Source organism: Cicer arietinum, chromosome 1 (genome assembly GCF_000331145.2).
Source record: "Cicer arietinum cultivar CDC Frontier isolate Library 1 chromosome 1, Cicar.CDCFrontier_v2.0, whole genome shotgun sequence".
Classification (NCBI taxonomy): domain Eukaryota; kingdom Viridiplantae; phylum Streptophyta; class Magnoliopsida; order Fabales; family Fabaceae; genus Cicer; species Cicer arietinum.
The window spans coordinates 52,649,735-52,672,478 of NC_021160.2; the positions used below are offsets into that span (position 1 = coordinate 52,649,735).

Sequence of the window (22,744 nt, forward strand, 5' to 3'; positions counted from 1 at the left end):
ACAACAAGAGAATGGCTGCACAGTTCGAAGGAAATAAAGCACGACTTGATGTGAATATAGTTAAGTTTAATTTTTTATTTTTTTTCCTTTTCTTTTTATGAAATGGATATTACTGTATATGTTTGTTTAGCCAGATATCAATCAACACACAATTAGACTCTACCATATAATTAAAAAGACTTTTGAGATAAGAATCTATTTCGTCTGGATTCACTTTTGTTCTCTCTAATTCAACCAAACTTTAATATCATTTGTTAAAGTTTATGGAGCATTAAAATAGAACTTATTTTAAATTCATTAATCATAGTTTCAAAAATTAATTTTGACATTCATAAATTTAAATATTAATTGTTTGAGATTTAAACATAATAAAAATAAAAATAAAAATAAAACTAAAAAGTTATTAAAAAATACCTCTTAAAAATTTTATGAAAAGCTACTCAATATTTTCATTTGAAGCACTTTTTTGAAATTTTTTTGAAATTTTATTTTCTAAAGTAAAGTTGTAATTAAAACATCAAATACTTAAAATTAATTTTTTATGAGAAGCTATATGTTCAAACCAATTTCTCATTTAATTTTTTTTTTATAAAAAATCTCTATTAAAATAGTTATATTAAAATGATGCAATACTTTAAAGGGAACAAATCTTCCTAACATCTCTTCTATTACATCTTAGTTAAAGTTAATACTCCTATTGATATTCAATTATATCCTTACTTTAATTAAAATGAAACAAACTTTTTATCTCATAGGTTTTCTTGAGCTCCTTACACTAAACTTAACTTTTGTTGCTAAAATGAAACAACTTTTATAATATGCTAGTTAAACTTTCAAAAGTTAAACAAATCTCTCACACATATGAATATGACTCAAAACGAAAGCTAGATAAATTTTGAAGTATACTTTTAGTCAACACAATATACTTGATTAATTATTTATTGGTACATTTTCATGTCTTCTTGCAAGCTAGAACAACGATAGTAAAAGAAAATTTTCAGAATATATCATCCTTCATCCTTTGGAATTTTCAGTTCCTAATTGGGAGGGCTTCAGGAAAAGGTTTATGAGTCTCAATTGAAATTGTCCCCAATTTGCAATCAATTGAGATAATTTTTGGACCAATAATATTATTTTCTTTACCAATAGTTTTGTTGATGATATCAAGCAGAACATGCTTAAGCTCTTCACCATCTATCCAACCATGTACATGTGCCTTTATGTCATTTGAATTTTTAGATACTAAATCACACAATGCAAAGTTAATTCTAGGCATCACATAATCACTCTCTTTGAGCTTTAGACTTGGACAAAAATCTCCACTTCCATCTCCTAAGTAGATAAATTTCTTCTTTCCAGTATCAAGTGAATTTTGGAACCTTTCTATCACCAATCCCTGCATGTAATTCAAGGGGAAAATTATGTGTCAAAAGAAAAAAAGTTTTAAAATATGGAGAAAAAAAATCAAGGTCATTTTCTTATGTGTTTTTAGTATGATTTTAAATTTAAAATATACATTTTATGATTATAATAAATTTTGATAAAATTATAGTTGATTAATTTAAGAACAATACAAAAGACAAAAAAAAAATGCACATAAGTTTTGTCTTTAGAATTAATATTGATACAATCTAATTAGAGGTTGGCAAAAATACATTATCTATATAAATTAATTTTATATTGACATTTAACATAGTCTTTTATTTTTCTAGATCATATCATTAATTTAAAAAATATAGTTATAAAATCGAAATTATTTTTATAAAAAAATTACTGACAATTAATTAATAACTAATTACTAATGTTATTTAATTTTTAAAAATTGCAAAATTATATTTTTTATGGGATGTCATTATGGTCGGTGTAACATGATATTTTGCTTTTTATGTAATCAGAAATCCTTTGGTTACGACAGAGACAATGAACCAGAAAAGTATAACCTAATCTGTCTTTAATATTAAATACTAATATAACAGAGACAATGCAATAATTTTCAATATCATCAAAATTAAAAATGACGAAAATTTGACCTGATCTTACTCCAAAGACTGCCACTTTCAGTAGTCATCAACGAAATATAGATGCAAATAATTTAATATGGATATATTAATTTATAATTCATAAAGATCAATCTACAAAAGTGATTAAAAATAGATAAATACAAATAGAGATAAATATGTTTTTAATATTATTTAAAATTTTGTTTTAGTTTACATGAAAAAAATACCAGATTTATCACCTACAAAATTATTATGTGAAAATTTTAATCAAAATATATTTTTAAATAATTTTTTATAGACATGTTTACAACATTATAAAAAAATACTTCATATAAAATGAACTCAAATTTTGATTTATAGTACATTATTATCGTTATTTTTATCTTGAATTTTTTTACATTTAAAAACTTTATATTTAATTTAAATTAAATTTAAAATTTAAAATTTTGTAGATAAATCTTTTATAATGTTCTTACCATTCTTGCAAAAATCATTTAAAATTTAAAATTGAAAAATAATTAAACAATATTTTATTTTGGAAGAATTAAAAATAAGATTTTTTTTTCAGGACTAAAGTTAAAATATCAAAATTTTATTGGAAATAAAAATATATATTTAACCCATATAAATATAACTATATATATGGTCATAAGTAACTAGATTTGAAGGTAGTTCAATTGCCTTGCACATGTTTGGTGGACAAAGGTTACATCCATGAGAAGATTTTAGATAATCATGGTAGGGCCAAATTCTGAGCCTCCCTTCTTCATTAACATAACTTGGATTTGCAGTTATTTCTGAGAAACAATTCAGCACCCCATGATGTTTCAAAATTGTTTCAATAAAGAAAATATTTGCATCACTCAGAATCCTTAGCTCACACCTGAATACAAATATTTCATTTTAGGCATTAGCATCTTCATCAAGGAAACATAACTATATATATTATAAAGCTGCGAGTGAGCATGATAAATAATGGTGGTGAAGTTTAGGTTGACTTTGAAAAATTATTGATAAATTTTTCACAATTAATTAAAATTAGTCGTGTGTACACAACTAACAATTAATGTCAAATCTAAAATAAATAAAAAAATTAGTGAAGTACACATAATTAATTTTAATTAATTGTGGATAATTTATCTAAATATTATTATAAACATGAGTATGCAATAAAGAAAAAAGTGAAAAGAAAAACAGAGTTACCCAAGGGAATAAGCAGCCTCAATGGCAGGGACAATGTGAGGATGTATAGGAGTTTTATTAAGAACTTCAACAATTTCTTCAATTGTTTTTCCTTGTGAATGAAGTTCATCCATCATCTTGTCCTAAAAAGTTTTATTAGGACAAAAAAAATCATCTCCCTAATTAAGTGAGATAGAACAACATTGTATATATAATAAAGTATGAAAATTGAGGAAGGTAAAGAAAACCATGAGAGGGTTCCAATGCATGTTAGGAAGAAGTTGGTAGAATTTCTCAGTTAAACCAAATTCATCTAGAACCCAATTATCACTATCACACTCAATGATAGTTGAGTCAAAGTCAAAAATCACTACAACACCAGCCATTATAAATGAACAAAAAGCTAACTTTGAGATAACTATATATTTTTGTGAAGGTGATCAAGGACCAACATATGGTATTTATAGGAAAAGATAGTGCATGCTTTCCACATAAAGCAAGATATTTAGCATTTTTTTTATGAAAGATACTTAGGACCTTTAGATTCTAAAGGAATATTACAGTGTTAATTGGAAGAGTATTATATACTATTTTATATGTGATTCCAAGGCCTTTGAATTTAGTATAAGATGTACTGATATATATATGTTAGTTGATCTTAATTCTTAACCTATCAAATCAAAGGCCTTTGAATTTAGTATAAGAAGTATTGATATATATTTCATACGAATAATTATTTCATACAAAATTATATATTTCATGCTAGTTGATCTTAATTCTTAACCTATCAAATCAAATTATTTGATTTTGACATAATATAATTTTCAAAATATTAAAGATAATATAATTTTAGTCACTTTAAATATATCAACTTTCATTTTTAGTTCATCTAAAAAATTCCTTTGAACTTTCATCATTTTAAATTTTTTGATACCTATTTTAGTTTAAGTTTTTTTACAAAAGTTCATGTCGCATGTTTCAATTGACTTTTTTTAAGACATATTACTGATAAAATTTTAAAATATCATTAGTTTAATAATTTAACTATTTGATCTTGAATATTTATTAATTTATTTATAACTTTAAATTAACGATTAAATAGTTAAGTTATTAAATTAATGATATTTTAAATTCTTAACAAACCATACACAAAAGTCAATTACGAACTTTTGTAAGAATGTTGGACTAAAATAGTAATTGAACATATTTGACCCTATACATAAATTGAGATAAATATTTTTTGCGTCAATTTTATAGCATATTTGTTATTTGTAAAAACTCATTCTTGATTTAACATACAAGTGAAAAATATTGTCCCATGTATAGTTTATATAGCAAATATTATAACTAGTTGATTTGTAAAAAACAAATTTTTAACTTGATCAGGAACTTATATCTGTCTTATCTGTCTTATGTATAATTTATATAAAAAAATATAATTAGTTTATTATATTATTTTTCAAAAGTTTTAGTAGAAGATATTCAAGAGACACATCTATCTTAATTTTAACTAATTGAGTAATGAAATATCATTTTTTAACTATTATATCAATAAAAATATTTATCTCGTGTATATTATTTATATAATATATTATAATTATTATATTACAATTAATTCGTAAAAGAATCATTATTTAACCAACACAACAATGAAAAACATTTGTCGAGAACATAATTTTTATAGTTAATTATATTATATTTTTCTTAAAGTTTTAATCTAAAAGATATTGAACAGGTAAAAACTAATGAAAAATATTTTTTTTAACTAATAATAAATATTTGCTATCTGTATGTGAAAATCAATTCCAATGAATGTAACAATAATATAATTATAATGTAGAAATCAGTTCAAAGTAAAGATTAAAAAAAGAGTTGTTTAGAGAAATAATTTTTTATATAAAAGAATGAGTACAACTAAAAGTATTTATAATAAAGAATAAAAATTGTTCTTTAGAACTTATTATCTTTTTTTAAAAAAAAACAAACAAACAAAAATTATGATCTAATTGTGTAAATCAAATAATAACATATTACCTCAAACAAAAATGAATACGACAAACTAATTCAAATAACAAACAAAACTACTTATAAAATTTGTTAGAATATCAAATTTAATAGTAGAAATAAGCTATTGAAATTTCAACTAAAAAAGAACTTTTTGTTGATACAAGATCCAACATCCATCGTCTCTTTTCTTCTTCTTCTATTCACATGTGACACTTTTATTTTCGAACACCTACAAATTAGATTGAGAATTGAATTTTGTACTCCATTTATACTTTTTATTTCTTAACTTACTAAAATATCTTTAACTGGATAATAAAATCTAAAACAAATTTGGATATCTTGATCATATTTCGACATTCTCAAATTTACATGTTAAGGCTACAAGCCTTTTTTGGATCATCGACATCATGGAGCTGAAGTATGTATCAGCCGTTCAATGTTGCTCACAACTACTTTGGATAAAAAATCAACTTGAGGATTACTTGTTAAGGTGCGCAAAAATTCCAATCCTCTGTGATAATACAAGTGCAATAAATCTGTCTAAAAATCTCATTCAACATTCTAGATCTAAGCACATTGAAATTAAACATCACTTTATAAGAGATCATGTGCAAAAAGGGGATTTAGAACTGATTTTTATTGACACTGAAAATCAATTAGCATATATTTTTACCAAACCTCTCCAAGAGGATAGGTTCAAAAAGATTTTGGAAGAACTCTCAATTCTTAATTTGTCTAAAATTAATTGATTTATCTTAATTATGTTCCTTTATTATATTATTATAATTTTTATTAAATAATAATAAAAAAATATATGTTGTTCTATTTAAATATGTATATATATTTTTAGTTTAAACCTGCGAGGATAGCAAAACCACCAGAGGACGGAATGTCCTTATTGGTGTAACTTCCCTTGACATGGCAGCCAAGAAAAAAAAAAGCACGCACCTTCTCTCCCATTGGCCAGCACGCGTGGCGCCTGCCTCTGTGTTTCACGCCATGCAGTAAATGTATTAACGGCTACGTGTCCCCAGCTGCCTCTTTCATCATCACGTTAGGTCCCTAGGCAAACGACGCATTAATTTTTCTCTTTCTCTCACACGTTTCCTCCCACGTTCATCATATACATCTTCCATCCTCTTTTATTTTTTCCCGTCCTCTATCATTCTCACTCATCAACCATTTGTTGTTTTCCACTCCACTGTTTTTCTCAATGGCTCGAACCAAAGTAACTGCAAAACAAAAAATCACTTATCAAGAACCAGAAGAGAATCAAGATGTTTATTCAAGCAATGATTCAGATTTTTATGAAGAAACCCAATCTAAAGGAACCTCTTTGAACACCATTCCTTCTTCTCAATCTTCCAACAGTTCCTCTTCTCCCTCCTTCACTCAAAAACCTTCAAAAAAACTCATCCTCCTCATCTCCAATCAGACGCTCCTTCAGAATCATGTCTGGAGTCGTTTCATCCAAAAGGGCGCTCCCTCAAGACAATCCGGTTCATGTCATCCACTCTGATGATTCAGAGGCTACTCTATCTTTAGAACCTTCACAACAGCCTCCTCCTGAGAAATCAACATCCAAAGCGTCAACTCCTAAAAAGGTTAAACCTTTTTCACCAAAACCTCCCATCCTCGTCTCCAAAAATTTCTGATATTACCTCATTGTTTGATTCGGCTGATTTAGAAACTAATTATGTTTCAAAGTGGCAAAACAAATCTGTTGTAAATGAGAAAATCATTGATCTTGCTGACATCAAACAAGGAGAATTTAATGTGGAAGAGATGTTTGCACAACTCAAATGGACCTCATTTTTCAAAATCAATGAGCCCCAGTATCCTCGACTTGTGAGGGCATTCAATGCTGCCTCAAAGGGTTCCAAAGACTCCACTAGTTTTAGTATGGTTTTAAAAGGGGTACATATGGAGATAAATCCCACTACACTATGTCAAATTCTTGACATACGTGATGAAGGAGCCTACCACTTATCGGAAAGATGGTATTCAAAATGTTTCATCACTAGGACCTCTGTTCTTCAAGAATTACTCATCAAACCACCAAAACCTTTAGTGGTCTCCAATCTCCGTCCAATATGCCGTATCCTCCACAACATTTGTGTTCACCCCATTGCACCCCAAACTGACAACTTTGAGAAAGTCACGGAGCTTGATATCATGATCATCCATCATTTGATGATTGACTCTCCTCTTCACTTAGGTTATGTGATTTTTTGCTTTATATTGAATGTTGTTTTGATGGGAAGATCTGCTCCCTATGGGATGTTACTAACCAAGATTTTCAAATTCTTCAAACTCCCACTTGAAGATGAACCCTTCATCCAATTCAATAACACCTTTTCCATCAAGAACATTAAACAAATGAAGTTTAAGCATGAAAACCTCCCTGCCTCCAAGAAAAGAAAAGCACGAGATTCCTCTTCTCCCTCTCAGAAATCAAAAAAGGACACCATTCAACCACCACCTGAAGATACACCATCACCATTCACTTTTGTATAAACACTTACTTTTTTCCTTTCAACATTTGATTATTTCTTGGAAGGCCTCCTTGAATTAACTTCGTAAAAATATCAATCATTTAATTAACACACCAATGAAAAACATTTGCACATAGCATAGTTAATTATAAATATTATATGGTTTTTAAAAGTTTTTATCTAGAATATATTAAAGAAACAAATACTAATTGAAAAGACGAATACTAGTAATAAATATTTGTTCCCTGTATATCAAAACCAAGACCAATAATAATTACAATAATATAATTATAATGTAGAAAACACTTCAAAGTAAATATTAAAAACACGAATCATTAAAAAAAATAACTTTATTAAATAAAATTACGAATATAACTACAACTATTTTTAATAACATCAAAGAACAAAAATCATCACCCATTTGTAGGAATCAAATAATAACATATTACCTCTACAAAAATGAGTATAACAAATTACTTCAAAGAACAAACAAAATTATTGATAAAATTTGGTAGAATGTCAAATTTAACAGTAAAAATAACATATTAAAATTTCAGTTATAAGGGTGCATGTTTGTTGATCGAAGATCCACCATCTCTTTTCTTCTTCACTTTTAGGCTGCTGCTAATGTATGGTTACTTCTCCAGCGACATTTCTTTCCCTTCGCCCTCACGACACATGGGCTTGGCCCATTTACATACACATTATTGTCATGGACAAGTTATGATTGATCAAGTTAAGAATTATACAAAAATTACATAAAAAAAATGCAGTCAAGTTTTTCTATTAATAAATTTTTTTTTCTTTTAAGGATTAAATTTTTTTTTAGTTTTTATAATATTTTTTTTTTATAAAATTTTAGTTTTTATAAATTTTATCTTATCAATTTTTAGTACATCTTTGATTTTAAATCAATTTATATGTATTATATTATACAATAATATTTAGAATATTATAAGAAATTTTTCAATAAAAATTTAGATTTTTTTAACCAGTGATAAATTAAATATGAATAATTAAGTGTTAAAAATTTTAAAATTAATATTTAATACATTATTAATTAAAAAATTCTAAATCTTTATAAGTAATTTTTTAAAATTTAAAAAATCAATGTTCATTAATTCAAATTATAAAATACATTGATGCAATAAAAATTTAAATTTGTTAAAAACAAAAAAGATGAATATGCGAACAAATTCTCTGCATAAAAGTTAATAGCGTAAAACAATAACATAATACAAAACAATAATATGCCTAAAAATATGACAAAATTCAAGTAGTCCGAATATATATATATTTCTGGATCTGTAACGTTGAAGACTCTAAAATCATAGTCTTAAATCATTCGTGTTAAAAAATTATTCAAAAATTAAAAAACAAAAAAACACAATAATAAATTTACAATCAGGCACAAAAAATGAAATCGAAATCTTTTTAAAAACTAAAAATTGTAAAAACTTTTTATCATAACTAAAAATAAAATAAAATAGTAAAATTTTGTTGAGATTAAAATTTCATTTAACCCAATATTCAATATACATGGCTGTTGCTTATAGAGATAGTTGTTAAATAAAGGGATTAATCTACGCGACTTTGAGCAACTAAAATTTGTATTAAGTGTGAATTATAAATTTTGTCTTTGACCAATTCCAACATTTGAAATTATAGGAAAAGTAAGAAAATAAAAATATTTTATGAGGTATTAGTAAATATATATTACACTTGTTCATTATAAACATGAGGTAAAGCTTCATGAGCAGAGAACGATGAAGTCTTCAACTTGAATTCACTTGACATGAATCGAGCACTTTCTTCCATTGAAATTTTATTGATTAATTGATGCAAAATCCTTTCTTGATCTTCTCCATCACCATTCATAAATTTTAGCTCTAACAAGTGAAGGATCTTTGCAAATCAAGTCCCATACAGGAAAATTCTTCCTTGGCATCACAAAATCTTGATCTTTTAGCCTCAAACTTGAACAATAAACTCCACTTCCATCTCCAAGATAGATAAACCTCTTATTCTCCTTACAACATATAGAGTTTTAGATTCTCTCTATGATTAGACCGTTATAATAATTTGATTTTTTTTAATAAGAATTAGGCATATAACTTTTTTTTTTGACAGAAGGCATAGAACATTATAGTATATAGGAATCTTCTCAATCACTTGATAAGTCCACTTTAATTTGATTGATGAACCATCTTATATAACTATGATACCAAATTAATTTTTCATAAAAAAATTAATCCAAATGAATTACTTGGGTAAAAAATGATTTACTATTTTATATTAGACTATTTGATCCTCAAGATGAATGAAATGGAAGATTCTATTAGTATAGTAGTTGTGTGTCTAGAAATATATGCTTTCATAACCCTAGTTTTATATTATAAAATAATTCACATAATTACGAAATTAACAACATAATTAAAAAATAGGTTTTTTTTTTATGAAGTCATAACTAGAAAATAGTTAAATAATTAAGAAATTGGTTAAATCATAAGAGTTTAGATTTGATGTCCCACTTTATGAATAACTTCTAATTAATTATGATTAAAAACAAATTAAATCTATAAATTTAATTAGCGTATATGAATTAAATTTTTAAATATATTATAAAAAATAAAATAAATATGTCAAAATATTTGAACTTTTATTTTTTGACAACAAAAACGTCTAAGCTTTGTAAATTATATTTATATAGAAATTCATGAATTCAATTAACTTCTCTCCTCAGCCTAATTATCTGTTTTCATATGATATATTAAACATGTGTTTGGAATCCAACTATTAAGACAATTGTGCGACAATACTGTGGTAATGACCATCTATCAAACACATTCTTATTAATTTGTCTCCCCGAATTATATATCTCTTTCAATATCATTTATATTAATATTAATTTGTCTCCCCCAACTTAATTAATATTTACTCAATATATAAATCCTATTTTTGTAAATGGATGAAAATACACACCTTGCACATGTTTGAGGCTTATTGAAATGATGGTATGGAAAAATTCTCAACCTTCCTTCCTCATCAACATAACTTGGGTAAGTGTTGATCTTCGAGAAACATTCTCTAATTCCAAACTGTTTCAGAATTGTCTCTATGAAAAATGTGTTAGCATCACTCACAATCCTCAAATCACACATAAGAAAATCCAAATGCAACCTTATAAATTTTCCCTCCTCTAGTTCTTCTTTTAAATACAATAATAACAAATTAACAATTGAGATTAATTATTTTTTTAAGGGCAATGATATAGTTTAATTTTTTTCTTGGTACATAATAGAGATTAATTCTATGCACATGTAAAATTCTTTTACATTCATCCAATCAAATCATAACAATTAACATAATACCACTTTTTAAGTTAAATTTTAAAATATCATTACAAATATTTACTTAATGTGATATAATTAGATGCATATATATATATGCAAATATCTAAACTATCTTTTTTTTTAAAAAAAATTATTCATACCAAGTGAGTATAGAAATTAAATCTTAATAATAATAATGATAATCTGATGTCAAACCATACATGACCTATTTATGGGAGTCATGATGATCTTGACTTTGGACCACTACAAAACAAATATGTTTATATAGAACTGAAAAGAAAAAAAAACAATAATAATAAGGAGGTACTACCTCTAGTTTTAAATATAAGAAAAATTAATGTCAAATAAAATTAGTATATTTGGTCAAAATTTTATACCAAATATCTCTATTTTTTTACATATTTTTACTTATATTTAAGATGGTGTAGCTCGGTATATATAGATAAATATATATCCTAAAGCATTAGCTGCTAATGGTAGAGATTATTCTGGGGTGTATAGGAATCCTCTCCGAAACTTGCACAATGTCTTCAATGGTTTTGCTATGAGAATGAAGTTCCATCACCATCTTAGCCTATAAAGCATAAATAAAACAAAAATGGTTAATTATTATGTCATATATAAACACAGTGCAGATTAAAGGGACAAATAGTTATATTATTGAAAAAAACAGAACACTAAAAAAACAGAGCATATTGTTAAAAAAAAACACAAACCTACGATCAAATCAAAAGCTTACCATGAGATTGTTCCATGGCACGGTGGAAAATAGTTCATTGAACAAATCATTGGAACCCAACTCATTAACAACCCAGTTATCACTATCACAATCGACAATGGTTTTGTCAAAGTCGAAAACCACTACAATATCAACTATAATGGTGAGTGACAGAGAGAATGAAAATGATTAAAAAAACAAATTCCCAATAATTTGATTCCTATTGGGTGTCTGAAACTGGTTTCAAAATTGTTTCTTTAGGCTTGTGCTTATTCTTTAAAAATTAAAGGATATTTATAGTGAACAATATTGTGCTTGAACATGAAGCAAAATCTAGAAGAAAACAACAAAGGTTAATATTCCAATTCCAATTGGATATTACAATTTCTGGTTTTGATTTGTTGCTAATGCAAATGTAATTCTATTACCACCGTTGGATGTGATGAACTTTTAGATTGGTCAAGTAATTGAGGGCTATGATGGCATGTGAGGTCAAAACAAGTAATTATTGGTGTAGTTGGCCACATATGAAATCCACTGCCATAGTCTACGTGAATATTCCACCTACGTTTTAATTCGTATTTAAATTCAATTTTATTATATTGAGTTCATACATATTAGGAGTATGTTTCGTTATCATTATTATATGATAAATAAATTTTAATATTTACATTTCACTCATACTTTGCGAAAAAGAAATAAATGTGACAACTGATTAACTAAATTATATAATACTCATGAATATTAATTTTTTCAAATTGTGTATGTGTTGCTTGCGTTTGCTTCTCGTGTTATTAGACAGCATTCTACTTAATTTTTTGTTCTTTCTTCCACTTCATAAAAAAATGTTGAAGCATAATTTATTTATTTTCCTGTAAATCTATTTTTCATTTTCGGTCTATTAGTATTTTGTGGGGATGCTAATTTAACATGTGATGTTTTTCTTGTGTAAAGAAAACATGTAGTAGGCGAGTAGCACCATGGTGGACATTACATTGTTTTTTATTATGGAACACACTACATTGTTGAATTGTATATTGCTTTGCATGTGGTGAGACTTCTATAGTCTCCCTATTTAAATACCTTAAAAAATTCAGTTCCTTTACATAAACACAAAAAAGTGAATTTGGATAATTTATGAGAGAATGTAGTTTTTTAAAAATAATTAAAATCTTTAAAATAAATTATGAATTGTATTAGTTGGATAATAAATTTGGAGATTTCTTAAAATGAAATCATTTCATGAAGTATTTTGTCAAATTTTTTATATAAATTACAAAATAATCACTATAACTTTTTAAAATTTACCATTTTATACTTATAAGTTTCAATGTTTGCACATTAATTCTTATAATTTTTTAAGTTATGATAAATTAGTCGCTAAAAAAATCAAATTTTATAAACTAGTCATTGTAAATATTAAAAATGGTCATGAAATATTGTGAGTGTAAATTGTTGTGCAATTTTGACTTTATACTTTGTTAATAACGAGTTTGAAACACTCATACATTGTGTATCAAGAACCACTTGAGTTTATAAAGGTAAAATGAGACACTTCACTATTGACCTCCTTTTAAATGAGATTTAGTGTGGACGGTAGGCCAACTTAGATAGGTGAGTTAAAATTCTCATCGACTTATCTCTCAAGAGATTAAACCTCAACTCTCACAACTTAAAATAACGAGTTAAATGAGTTGGTTCGACGAACTTAATCAGTTTAGCCACCCTACTTATGTTAGACATTGTGATATTTATAAATTTTTCCGTAATAAATTATAGGTGGATGCTACGATGAATCACTTTGATAAATAATTAACTATAAATTAATATTTAAAAGTTATTCGAAACTCTAACAACAATTAATGATTCTATTGATGATGACATCACTTTGTTAAAAAACAAACAAACACGTCATTTAAAACTCAACCCGTTATATAATTTAAGTCATCATCTTAACAATAAAAAAAAAATCGTTAACAAATATTTTAAAAAAAATATTTATTGTAATTAAAATTTTAGATAATTTTAAATCATGGAAATAAAGTTTGGATTTATAAACTACCGTAAGATGATAATAATGATTTTCAAATTAGTTTGATCATAAAACTGTGCTTATCCGAAAAATAGAAGGACATCATAGTCATTTTACTCAAATACCTCCTTTTCTTTCTTTCCTGGTGAACATGTAATCCATCCACACTATGACACTACACAGTAATTACTTAATTAATAAATAAATGAATAATTGATAAACTTAAAAATTATACTTTACCTCGCCTAACCGTACCACACCGTCATTTTACCGTCCAATCAAATTTCATACTTCACTTCGTTGCGTGACAAACAGATGAGGATATCACAAATCCAATATAATTTATAATTATTTATTTTTTACCTTACACAAAATAAAAAAAACCAGACAGAAACCAATTGTTTATGTGGAGAGAACTCAACACAGAAGTATCTGTTGTTTAGTTTTTTGTTTTTTATCCCAAACATCAAATGTAAACAAAATTCCAATTTTCTCCCTGTAGAGAGAGAAAGGTGGTAAGAGAGAGAAAGTTTTTGTTCTTTTTTGTGTTCCAATGGTTCAACTGGGAAGAAGAAAAAAAATAAGAAAAATTTTATGTCTTTTTTAGATGGGTCTTTCTGAACCTATGATCTTGTGAAAACCCAGGAAATCAATATTTGATGCACTCATAGGATTGGTAGATTCACTCTCTCATCTTCGGTGGTGGCTTCTGATTTTTACTTTTACAAATGAACGGTGGCGACGAGGTTGTACCAGCTCCGGCGGGTCCACCTTCCCCTCTGGAGTGGAAATTCTCTCAGGTCTTCGGTGAACGCACGGCTGGTGAAGAGGTTCAAGAAGGTAATTTCTTCAACGTAGTATTGGATGTGATGTGTTGTGGGAAAGGGACTTTTATTTTTGCTGTCACTTTATCGGATCCAATTTGTGTATTGGTATTAGGGTTTGATTCGATCTGTTCCGGATCTTGTTTCGTTACTCCCTTGTTGTTTTATTGAGTAATGCTTGTTTTGGATTTTCGGGATATTGCTATTATCGGTGTTTCATTTTGGGGGAAAGTAGTGTGTTCCTTTTGACCGACCGATGTTTTTGTTTAATGTTTTTTCTTTGCATTGTGAATTTACTAGTTGGATTTTTGAGACTGTGAAACCGAGCTACTTGGATTTTTGTGTTTGGTGTCATGTTTCTAGCTTGTGCTTATGTTGTAGACACTTCTCTTGTTCATAATAGGTTCCTTTAGTTTGGAAATTAATGTGTGAGTTTGTTTGAGTAGGATATGTTGGATCTTAATGGTGTTTTATGTAGGTTGATTTGGTGAATAGTGTTGAAGGTTGACTTCTGGGTCTGTTGTAATCTGTGTCTTTGACAATGCAAAAGCATAAGGTTTTCGAAGAGTTTGCTGGGTTGGAGTTTTGGTAATCATGGTGGTTGTGTCACTCGAGTGGAAAATACTTATCAATTTTTTTTTAATGATCATGTTATTCGTACGAAGTAGCTGCCGTTGTTAAGTGGCGACTAATCTTTGTTTGAGAGCCTGTTGGGCACACAAGGTGGTTTATTCACTCCCAACAGGGTTTTCTCCATATGCAAGAGACAAAGATTGAACCCTTGACCACTTGTTAAAGGTGTCTGAGGCCCTTACCACACGGACCAACCACATGCGGGTATTTAGTCTTAGTGGATAATTATAGAATGGGTGTGTGGAAATTCTTTGTTGAAAAGGAAACATCATTTTCTATCAAACAAAAGTGGAAATATCATGGGATTAATTGATTGACAGATATGCAGTGTGTTATATGAAGGTACCGTTTATAATATGGGATTAAGTGATTTCAAGGGGAGGTTGGAGTGAGACTGACTAGTAAGTGTCATGGTAGTTACGATAGAGTCGTTGAAAAGTATGAATTAGTTTTGTTATGGGATAACATGAAACTTTCCTAATTATTTGTCCAAATGTCTTTCTACAGTGGACATAATTTCTGCTATCGAATTTGACAAGTCTGGGGATCACCTTGCTACTGGTGATCGCGGTGGTCGAGTGGTTCTCTTTGAGAGGACAGATACAAAAGATGTAAGCCTGATTTTTACTTTGGCAAGCTTTGTTTTAGTAAAAAGAAACTTAACTTATGTGTTGACTGATTTCATGTTTTGCACTCAGTATTGTAATATGTATGTATATTATATGTATGCTGAAACTTGCAGCATGGCGAATCTAGAAGGGATTCAGAGAGGATGGACTATTCTATCAGCAGGCATCCTGAGTTCCGTTACAAAACAGAGTTTCAGAGTCATGAGCCTGAGGTAAACATCATTGTCTTGCTAATGTTGCCCCAACGTCCTATGCCTTAGAATATCCAATATATATAATGTGCGATCATTGTTTCAGTTTGACTACCTTAAGAGTTTGGAGATAGAAGAGAAAATAAACAAAATCAGATGGTGCCAAATAGCTAATGGTGCCCTTTTCCTTCTCTCGACAAATGATAAAACCATCAAATTTTGGAAGGTATGATATTCATGCTCGTTTGTAGCATGCTTACTGCTGTGTTTTATCAATGCATTGTTCACAAGGTTGGCCTTCACTGATTACCTATCATATTTTGAATAGCAGTTTTTTCTTTTGAAATTAATTGAACTATTGAACAACTGTTCAGTTAACCAAATAACTTTGCATGTAAAGAGTGACTTTTGAGGGTGAGTGCTTATGCATCTATACAAAATTAATATGGTTGCATTCCAATTTGTATTTTTCATATGAATAGCATCATCAATTTGTGTTCTAGTTCACTTCTTAATATCTTTCCTTATCTGAGAGTTGAATAGGTTCAAGAAAAGAAGGTCAAGAAAATTTCTGATATGAATGTTGACCCTTCGAAAACAATGGGAAATGGCGGTGTTGCTAGTTCAAGTAATTCAGGTAGTCCTAGGCCATGCCTTGCAAATGGAGGATATTCAGATTCGGATAGATCATACAATTATCTAAGCACCGACTTCTCATTTCCACCGGGAGGCATACCATCACTAAGATTACCCGTGGTAGTTGTATCCATCCCTTCCAATTGTAATTATTTTTCTGATATTTGTTCACCAGGGATAAATTTCCTATGGTATGGCATATACTATAAACAACCAAGAAATTTTTATTTTGACATGTCTGATCCTGATGCTTTCATTTTCAAACTAAAACGATTACATGTTTAAGATTTTGCCAGTACTAACTCATGTTGTAATATATGTAGGTAAGTAGCCATGAAACCAGCTTGGTGGCTCGATGTCGTAGAGTTTATGCCCATGCGCATGATTATCATATCAATTCTATTTCAAACAACAGGTGATTTAGCTTTCTAAGTGCACATTGTATTTTGCTATAGTCTAGTAAATTTTGGGTGAATTTGAGAACCCTGAAGGTTCATATTCTAATTTAAGGCTAAGGCTACTAAAAGTCAATCTTGCTTTTGTAATTTTTTATTCCCTTAATGCGTCGGCGTTCCTAAAAAATGATAAGTAATTGTTTTCTTTGTTGAATCTAGAGTATCACTTGATGACTATGAGTTTTTGCACATTTTTTTTACTTTCTTTCTTAGTTTTATAGATACTGATCAAATTTGGATGCTGTTATATTGCTCATACTTTGTAGCGATGGCGAAACTTTCATATCAGCTGATGATTTGCGAATAAATCTTTGGAACCTGGAAATAAGCAATCAAAGTTTTAATATTGTTGATGTAAAGCCCGCAAACATGGAGGATCTGACAGGTAAGCTTGATGAGTTTTTCTACCGGTGGTGTAAACATTTCTCTGCTGTTAGAACACTAAAACTATTTTGTTCATATCGTTAAAGAAGTTATTACAAGTTGTAGTTAACTGACAAGTGAGTTATGGTTCAACCTAGACTGATAGCCTGATGATTCAACCGGTTCAATCCATTCAGTTTTGGTTCATATATAAGTTGGGCAGTGTCCAGGCTCAAATTTATGGTCCAAAGAAAATATTTGGCTGGGACTGCATTACACTTTGATTAGAACCAACGCAGGCTGACGTTACATATTCATAATTTTTTCTATATTAGCAACACCTAACTTTTCAGTATCAGTAGAAACTTGTCACTTTATGGTGGTTAAAAGAATCACATGTTGTCTTTTAATTATTTAGCCATAAACATCCAACAAGATAGATGATAGTTTGGTTGGTGTGCCTAACTATGCTATGCAATATAATTTTAGACTTAAATGTGTTTCATTGTGGAATGTGTGCTACTTTCATAAGATGCAATTTTGCACTAGTTCAATCTACTTTATCTCTTTAAACTTGCAATTCAGATTATGCACTTGTTTTTTCTAGTGTTGGTTGAGCCATGACCCTATATATTGTTATTGTAGAGGTTATAACATCAGCAGAATTCCACCCTACACATTGTAATACATTGGCATATAGCAGTTCAAAGGGTTCAATCCGTCTAATTGACTTGCGGCAGTCAGCATTATGTGATTCTCATGCCAAACTGTAAGCACATCTTCTGTAGTTCTATTTATGTTATTCTGTGGTAATCTTGTTGATTACTTACAAATAAGTATTTCGATCCTCCCATACAGCTTACATTTTAACATGTTGAGATGATAGGAAAAAGTACTGGAAAGATGATTTTGACATGGATCATTAAAATGACGTTGCTTATTTAAAAATAAATAAAAATTATGAAGCCTATTATTGTATGCACTTTCATATAGTTTCTAGACTCTAATGGCTATGCCATTTGATACAGATTTGAGGAACAGGAGGCCCCAGGATCCAGATCATTTTTCACAGAGATTATTGCTTCCATATCTGACATAAAATTTGGAAAGGATGGAAGATACATACTGAGTCGTGATTACATGACTTTAAAGGTTTGAACTCTGACGTTTTATGATTTCAAAATCCACACTTTTGTTGAAGCTTTCATCACATTTTGGACTTTGTATTTGGAAATAGGCCCCCTTATTTTTATCAATCAATAAGTTGCTAAAAAGGTTGATACTATTATATTTTTCAATCAGCCAGCAATGGAAGAATTGACAGTTGAAACATATTTAGTTAAATTTGTTTAAATATGGATTGACTTCAGTAAAAAAAAGGATTGACTAACATACAGTAATTACAACCTATCCTTTTCCCATTAGATGGAGTCAGTTACATGGATCAAATTATGCCATAGTATCTTGTTATGTATTAAGTTCAGAGATTGATTGTTTTCTCTAAATAGTTTGTTTTAAATATTTCTTGGTCTCCTTCTATCTTTAACCGTGAATTTATCCCCATTTGATCAACCCTCCCTTATTGATGCTTATAAGGCTCCTCTCTGCACATGTCCAAACCACACTTAAGACAAGATATTTTTATCTTTTCTGCAATGAGAGCTACCCCAATTTCCTCTCTAATGATTTCATTCTCAATCTTTTTATCATATATAGCCACTACATCCTCATCTTTGTGACACGGAGTTAACTTGTTTCTTTTTCACCCGATACCATATTTGTTGTAAATCTTATAGTTGTGGCCAATGTAGTCAAACACGAGATTCTACATGGGATTGCAACACGCTACCATACGATCCTATGTGCTGGCACGCGAACTTGTCTACTCTTCAATTTTATCTCTAAGCTAGAATTTGTGTCTGCTAAACTTGCATTCTGTATATTTTTTTCACTTCTATTTAGGAAGATTTATGAATTTGCTTCCATAAAATATGCAGAAGTGGTTATTACAACCAACTTCAAACTTTAAGGGTGTAAAATGCCAAAATTTTAAGTTGAAAACCCCCTAAGTGGATGTACTTTTGCTTATTTTGGGTGGGCATACTTTATTGTTCTTCTATTTAAATTATTGTTATTATTGATTTAGGTTTATTTGTTTCTTTGAAATTTAATTGTTGTGCAGACATGCTGACTTAAGTTTCATTTCATTCACTCATTTTCACTTGTTTGTCAGTTATGGGACATTAATATGGATTCAGGTCCTGTTGCAACTTTCCAGGTTCATGAGTATCTAAGACCTAAGGTTAGGTTCCTGTGTTTCGATCATTGATGATGAACAATAGATTTCTTTCTGATGCTTTGTTGAATTATAATTGGCTATGCTTTGTGTTTGAACATGCCAGCTTTGTGATCTGTATGAAAACGATTCGATTTTTGATAAGTTCGAGTGTTGTCTGAGTGGTGACGGATTGCGGGTAGCAACTGGTTCTTACAGGTATGTGATACAAACTTAATCTGTGGTTCAATGGTTACTCGAATTGTTTATCCTCCATGTTACTATTTTGTTTCATTTGATGCCAGCAATTTATTCCGAGTATTTGGTTGTGCTCCTGGAAGTACCGAGGCTACAACTTTGGAAGCCAGTAAAAATCCAATGAGGTAATTATATTGAAGCTTTGACTTCAAGCATGTTTTCAGTTGTGGCATCTATATTAACTTGTGTTTTCTGTCAGACGACAAGTTCCGACCCCCTCAAGGCCGTCTCGATCACTTGGAAATAGTATAACACGAGTTGTAAGACGGGGTTAGTTTTCTTTCATTTGCCTCATTTGCTCTTATCTCATCATATATTTTTGTTTTGTACGGTAGAATATCACGAGTTGAAATTTCTTAAACAGGAGCAGAAGCTCCCGGGGTTGATGCAAACGGGAATTCGTTTGATTTCACGACAAAGTTGTTGCACTTAGCATGGCATCCATCTGAAAATTCAATTGCTTGTGCTGCTGCGAATAGCTTGTACATGTACTATGCATAAAGAGAGAGAGAAAGATGATATTGAAGATGTGACATACATGATGCATATTTTGCTTGTGGAGAAGGCTTCTTTTCCCATCTTACCAACACCACTAAGTTGGAGGTTACATTAACTCTCACACTACAGGTGCCCTTCAGAACTTTTTAGAACAAAGATCAAGAAGTGGCTGTTTCCCAATTCTGGGGTAGGAAAAAGAAGACATTTTTTTTTTCCTTTTTGTTTCGCGCTTCTCCTCCTTTCGACCCTAATATTCTTTCGCCTATTTCTGTATCATCTTCTGAAAGAGGAGGTGCAGTCAAATGTTTCAAAATTGTGTTTTGGCTTGCAAGTGAAGATGAAAAATGTGATTGTAGCTCTCCTACAACAGATACTAAAAGATATGTTCAATATCTGCCACTAGGAAAGTTTTTTTTAAAATGTAGCTTTTGTTTTTGTTATTTTAGCCAAGATATCTCTGTGAGATGAAGCAGTTAAAACTTCTAGTACTTTATTTTTTCATTGATTATTTTTGCGTCGGATTCTATTTTGACATGTTTCAAAGTCTTGTTTTGTTGTACCTGTTAAACTGTGTAAAAGGTAATAAGTTTAGGTTGCAACTATGTAGGATAACACATGATTGTCTTTGTTACCTTTCATTCTTGTAGGGTGCGAATAGTTCAGAAGAAATTGAGAAGAGAAATAATTTTTTTGAAAAAATGAAGAGAGAAAGAATTACGTAAAAGTATAAAAAGAAATAAAAATGTGAAACGTAGGCTATATTCAATGTATAGATTGATATAAGAAAATGATAATAAACATATTTGTAGTATTGATTGATATAAGACAATGACTATAAACATATTTGTATCTTTCTAAGTTAAGCAACTAAATTAACCCCTAAAAAAAACTAAGCAATTAAATATAAAGTTATTGAATTTAACTGGTATTCTGAAATTTATAATTTGACTTGAATTATTTTTGTTAAATTTTATTTTATTTTTATTATTAGAGCGTGCTTCCTTTATGAAGCGAGGGTTAAAAAACAACTAAAGTATTTAAATTTTTGTTTGTATTAGTTTCACATTTCACTATTTAATTAAAATAAATAATTAAATTGTTTAAATTCATTTAATTTATTGATATACAAGTTATTTTTTTGATAAAGTTAAAATTCAGCTTTCTTTTAATAATAAAAAGAAAACTTCAGCTTTTTCATTGTTCCTTCTTTTGTTATCTTTGTGGGAAAAAGAAGTTTCAAGAAAGTAAGAATATCATTTATTTTTGTGAGTTCAATTTCTATATAATGAAGCTTAATTTTTTTATTTAATTGTAGTTTTAGTCATCATATTTTTATTTATTCACTAAATTAGCTCTCTTATTTTAAAAGTTGATAATCTTAATTTTTCTTTTAATTTTTTAACTAAAAAATATAACGTGTGATACGTGACATAAGATCTTAATTTTTCTTTTAATTTTTTAACTAAAAAATATAACGTGTGATACGTGACATAAGATAAGATGATATAAAATGATTAACAACCATTAAATTGTAATAAAATATCATAAAATTTTAACTTTTAATAGCATTATTTTTTCATATTTTTAATATAATTAATGACATATGAATAATTAATATATCTAAATAGTTCTATATCATAAAATTGTATGTCACACCATTTAAAATATGTCAAATAATCATTTTTGTAGTTTAAAAACTGAAGGAGAGATAAAAAATGTTAATTTTTAAAATAAAAAATCAATTTTATAAATTGATAATAATAATAGAATAATTAAAATTACAATTAAATTTATTTTTTATATTACATTGTCACTGCATCGTAACCATCAATTTATATAATTTTTGAAGTAATCATTATTAAAATCAAATATTCATAATGATTTTAGTTCTTGTGATTCGTTAAAAACGTAAACACATTTGCACTAACATCGCGTGTGTGTATAACAACTTCAGTATTAATATGTTGTATATTAAAAGTTGAATAAATAAGTAGTACTTCTATATTTCGTCTATTGATTATAGTTCCCAACAATTATATAAATTATTTTTTTAATTAAAATCAAAAGAGATTGTAAAACAAAAGTTTTAGTGGTGTTAATTAAATATATAACTTAGTAACATATTCATTAAAGTCATGTGATTCAACTATTGATCAATTAATTTAATAATACTAAATTATATCATTAAAGTCATA

General features: G+C 28.6%; 2 protein-coding genes and 1 long non-coding RNA gene across 4 annotated transcripts; 1 reads left to right on the top strand and 2 right to left on the bottom strand.

Moving 5' to 3' along the window:
* Nucleotides 1-809: 809 nt before the first annotated feature.
* Nucleotides 810-3,629, bottom strand: LOC101504848 (inorganic pyrophosphatase 2-like). Its single transcript, XM_004486754.4, has 4 exons — nt 3,431-3,629; nt 3,204-3,325; nt 2,682-2,883; nt 810-1,396 (listed from the first exon to the last, which is right to left on the bottom strand). The coding sequence occupies exons 1-4, from the start codon at nt 3,566-3,568 to the stop codon at nt 1,031-1,033; spliced, it is 828 nt and encodes a 275-aa protein (XP_004486811.1). The 5' UTR covers nt 3,569-3,629; the 3' UTR covers nt 810-1,030.
* Nucleotides 3,630-9,237: 5,608 nt separating this feature from the next.
* Nucleotides 9,238-12,008, bottom strand: LOC101497451 (uncharacterized). Its single transcript, XR_003471330.2, has 3 exons — nt 11,777-12,008; nt 10,667-11,611; nt 9,238-9,713 (listed from the first exon to the last, which is right to left on the bottom strand). It is a non-coding gene; the product is annotated as an uncharacterized lncRNA (long non-coding RNA).
* Nucleotides 12,009-14,212: 2,204 nt separating this feature from the next.
* Nucleotides 14,213-21,075, top strand: LOC101503556 (serine/threonine protein phosphatase 2A 55 kDa regulatory subunit B beta isoform-like). Of its 2 annotated transcripts, none has more exons than XM_004486750.4 (14): nt 14,213-14,627; nt 15,752-15,855; nt 15,987-16,085; nt 16,171-16,290; nt 16,608-16,820; nt 17,024-17,115; nt 17,422-17,540; nt 18,164-18,287; nt 18,547-18,670; nt 19,752-19,820; nt 19,921-20,012; nt 20,099-20,176; nt 20,251-20,321; nt 20,416-21,075. In XM_004486750.4, the coding sequence occupies exons 1-14, from the start codon at nt 14,516-14,518 to the stop codon at nt 20,550-20,552; spliced, it is 1,554 nt and encodes a 517-aa protein (XP_004486807.1). In that variant the 5' UTR covers nt 14,213-14,515; the 3' UTR covers nt 20,553-21,075. The 2 variants fall into 2 exon arrangements, with proteins under 2 accessions (XP_004486807.1, XP_004486806.1); XM_004486749.4 differs by having other exon boundaries at nt 14,215-14,627; nt 16,608-16,823.
* The last annotated feature ends 1,669 nt before the right edge of the window (nt 21,076-22,744 follow it).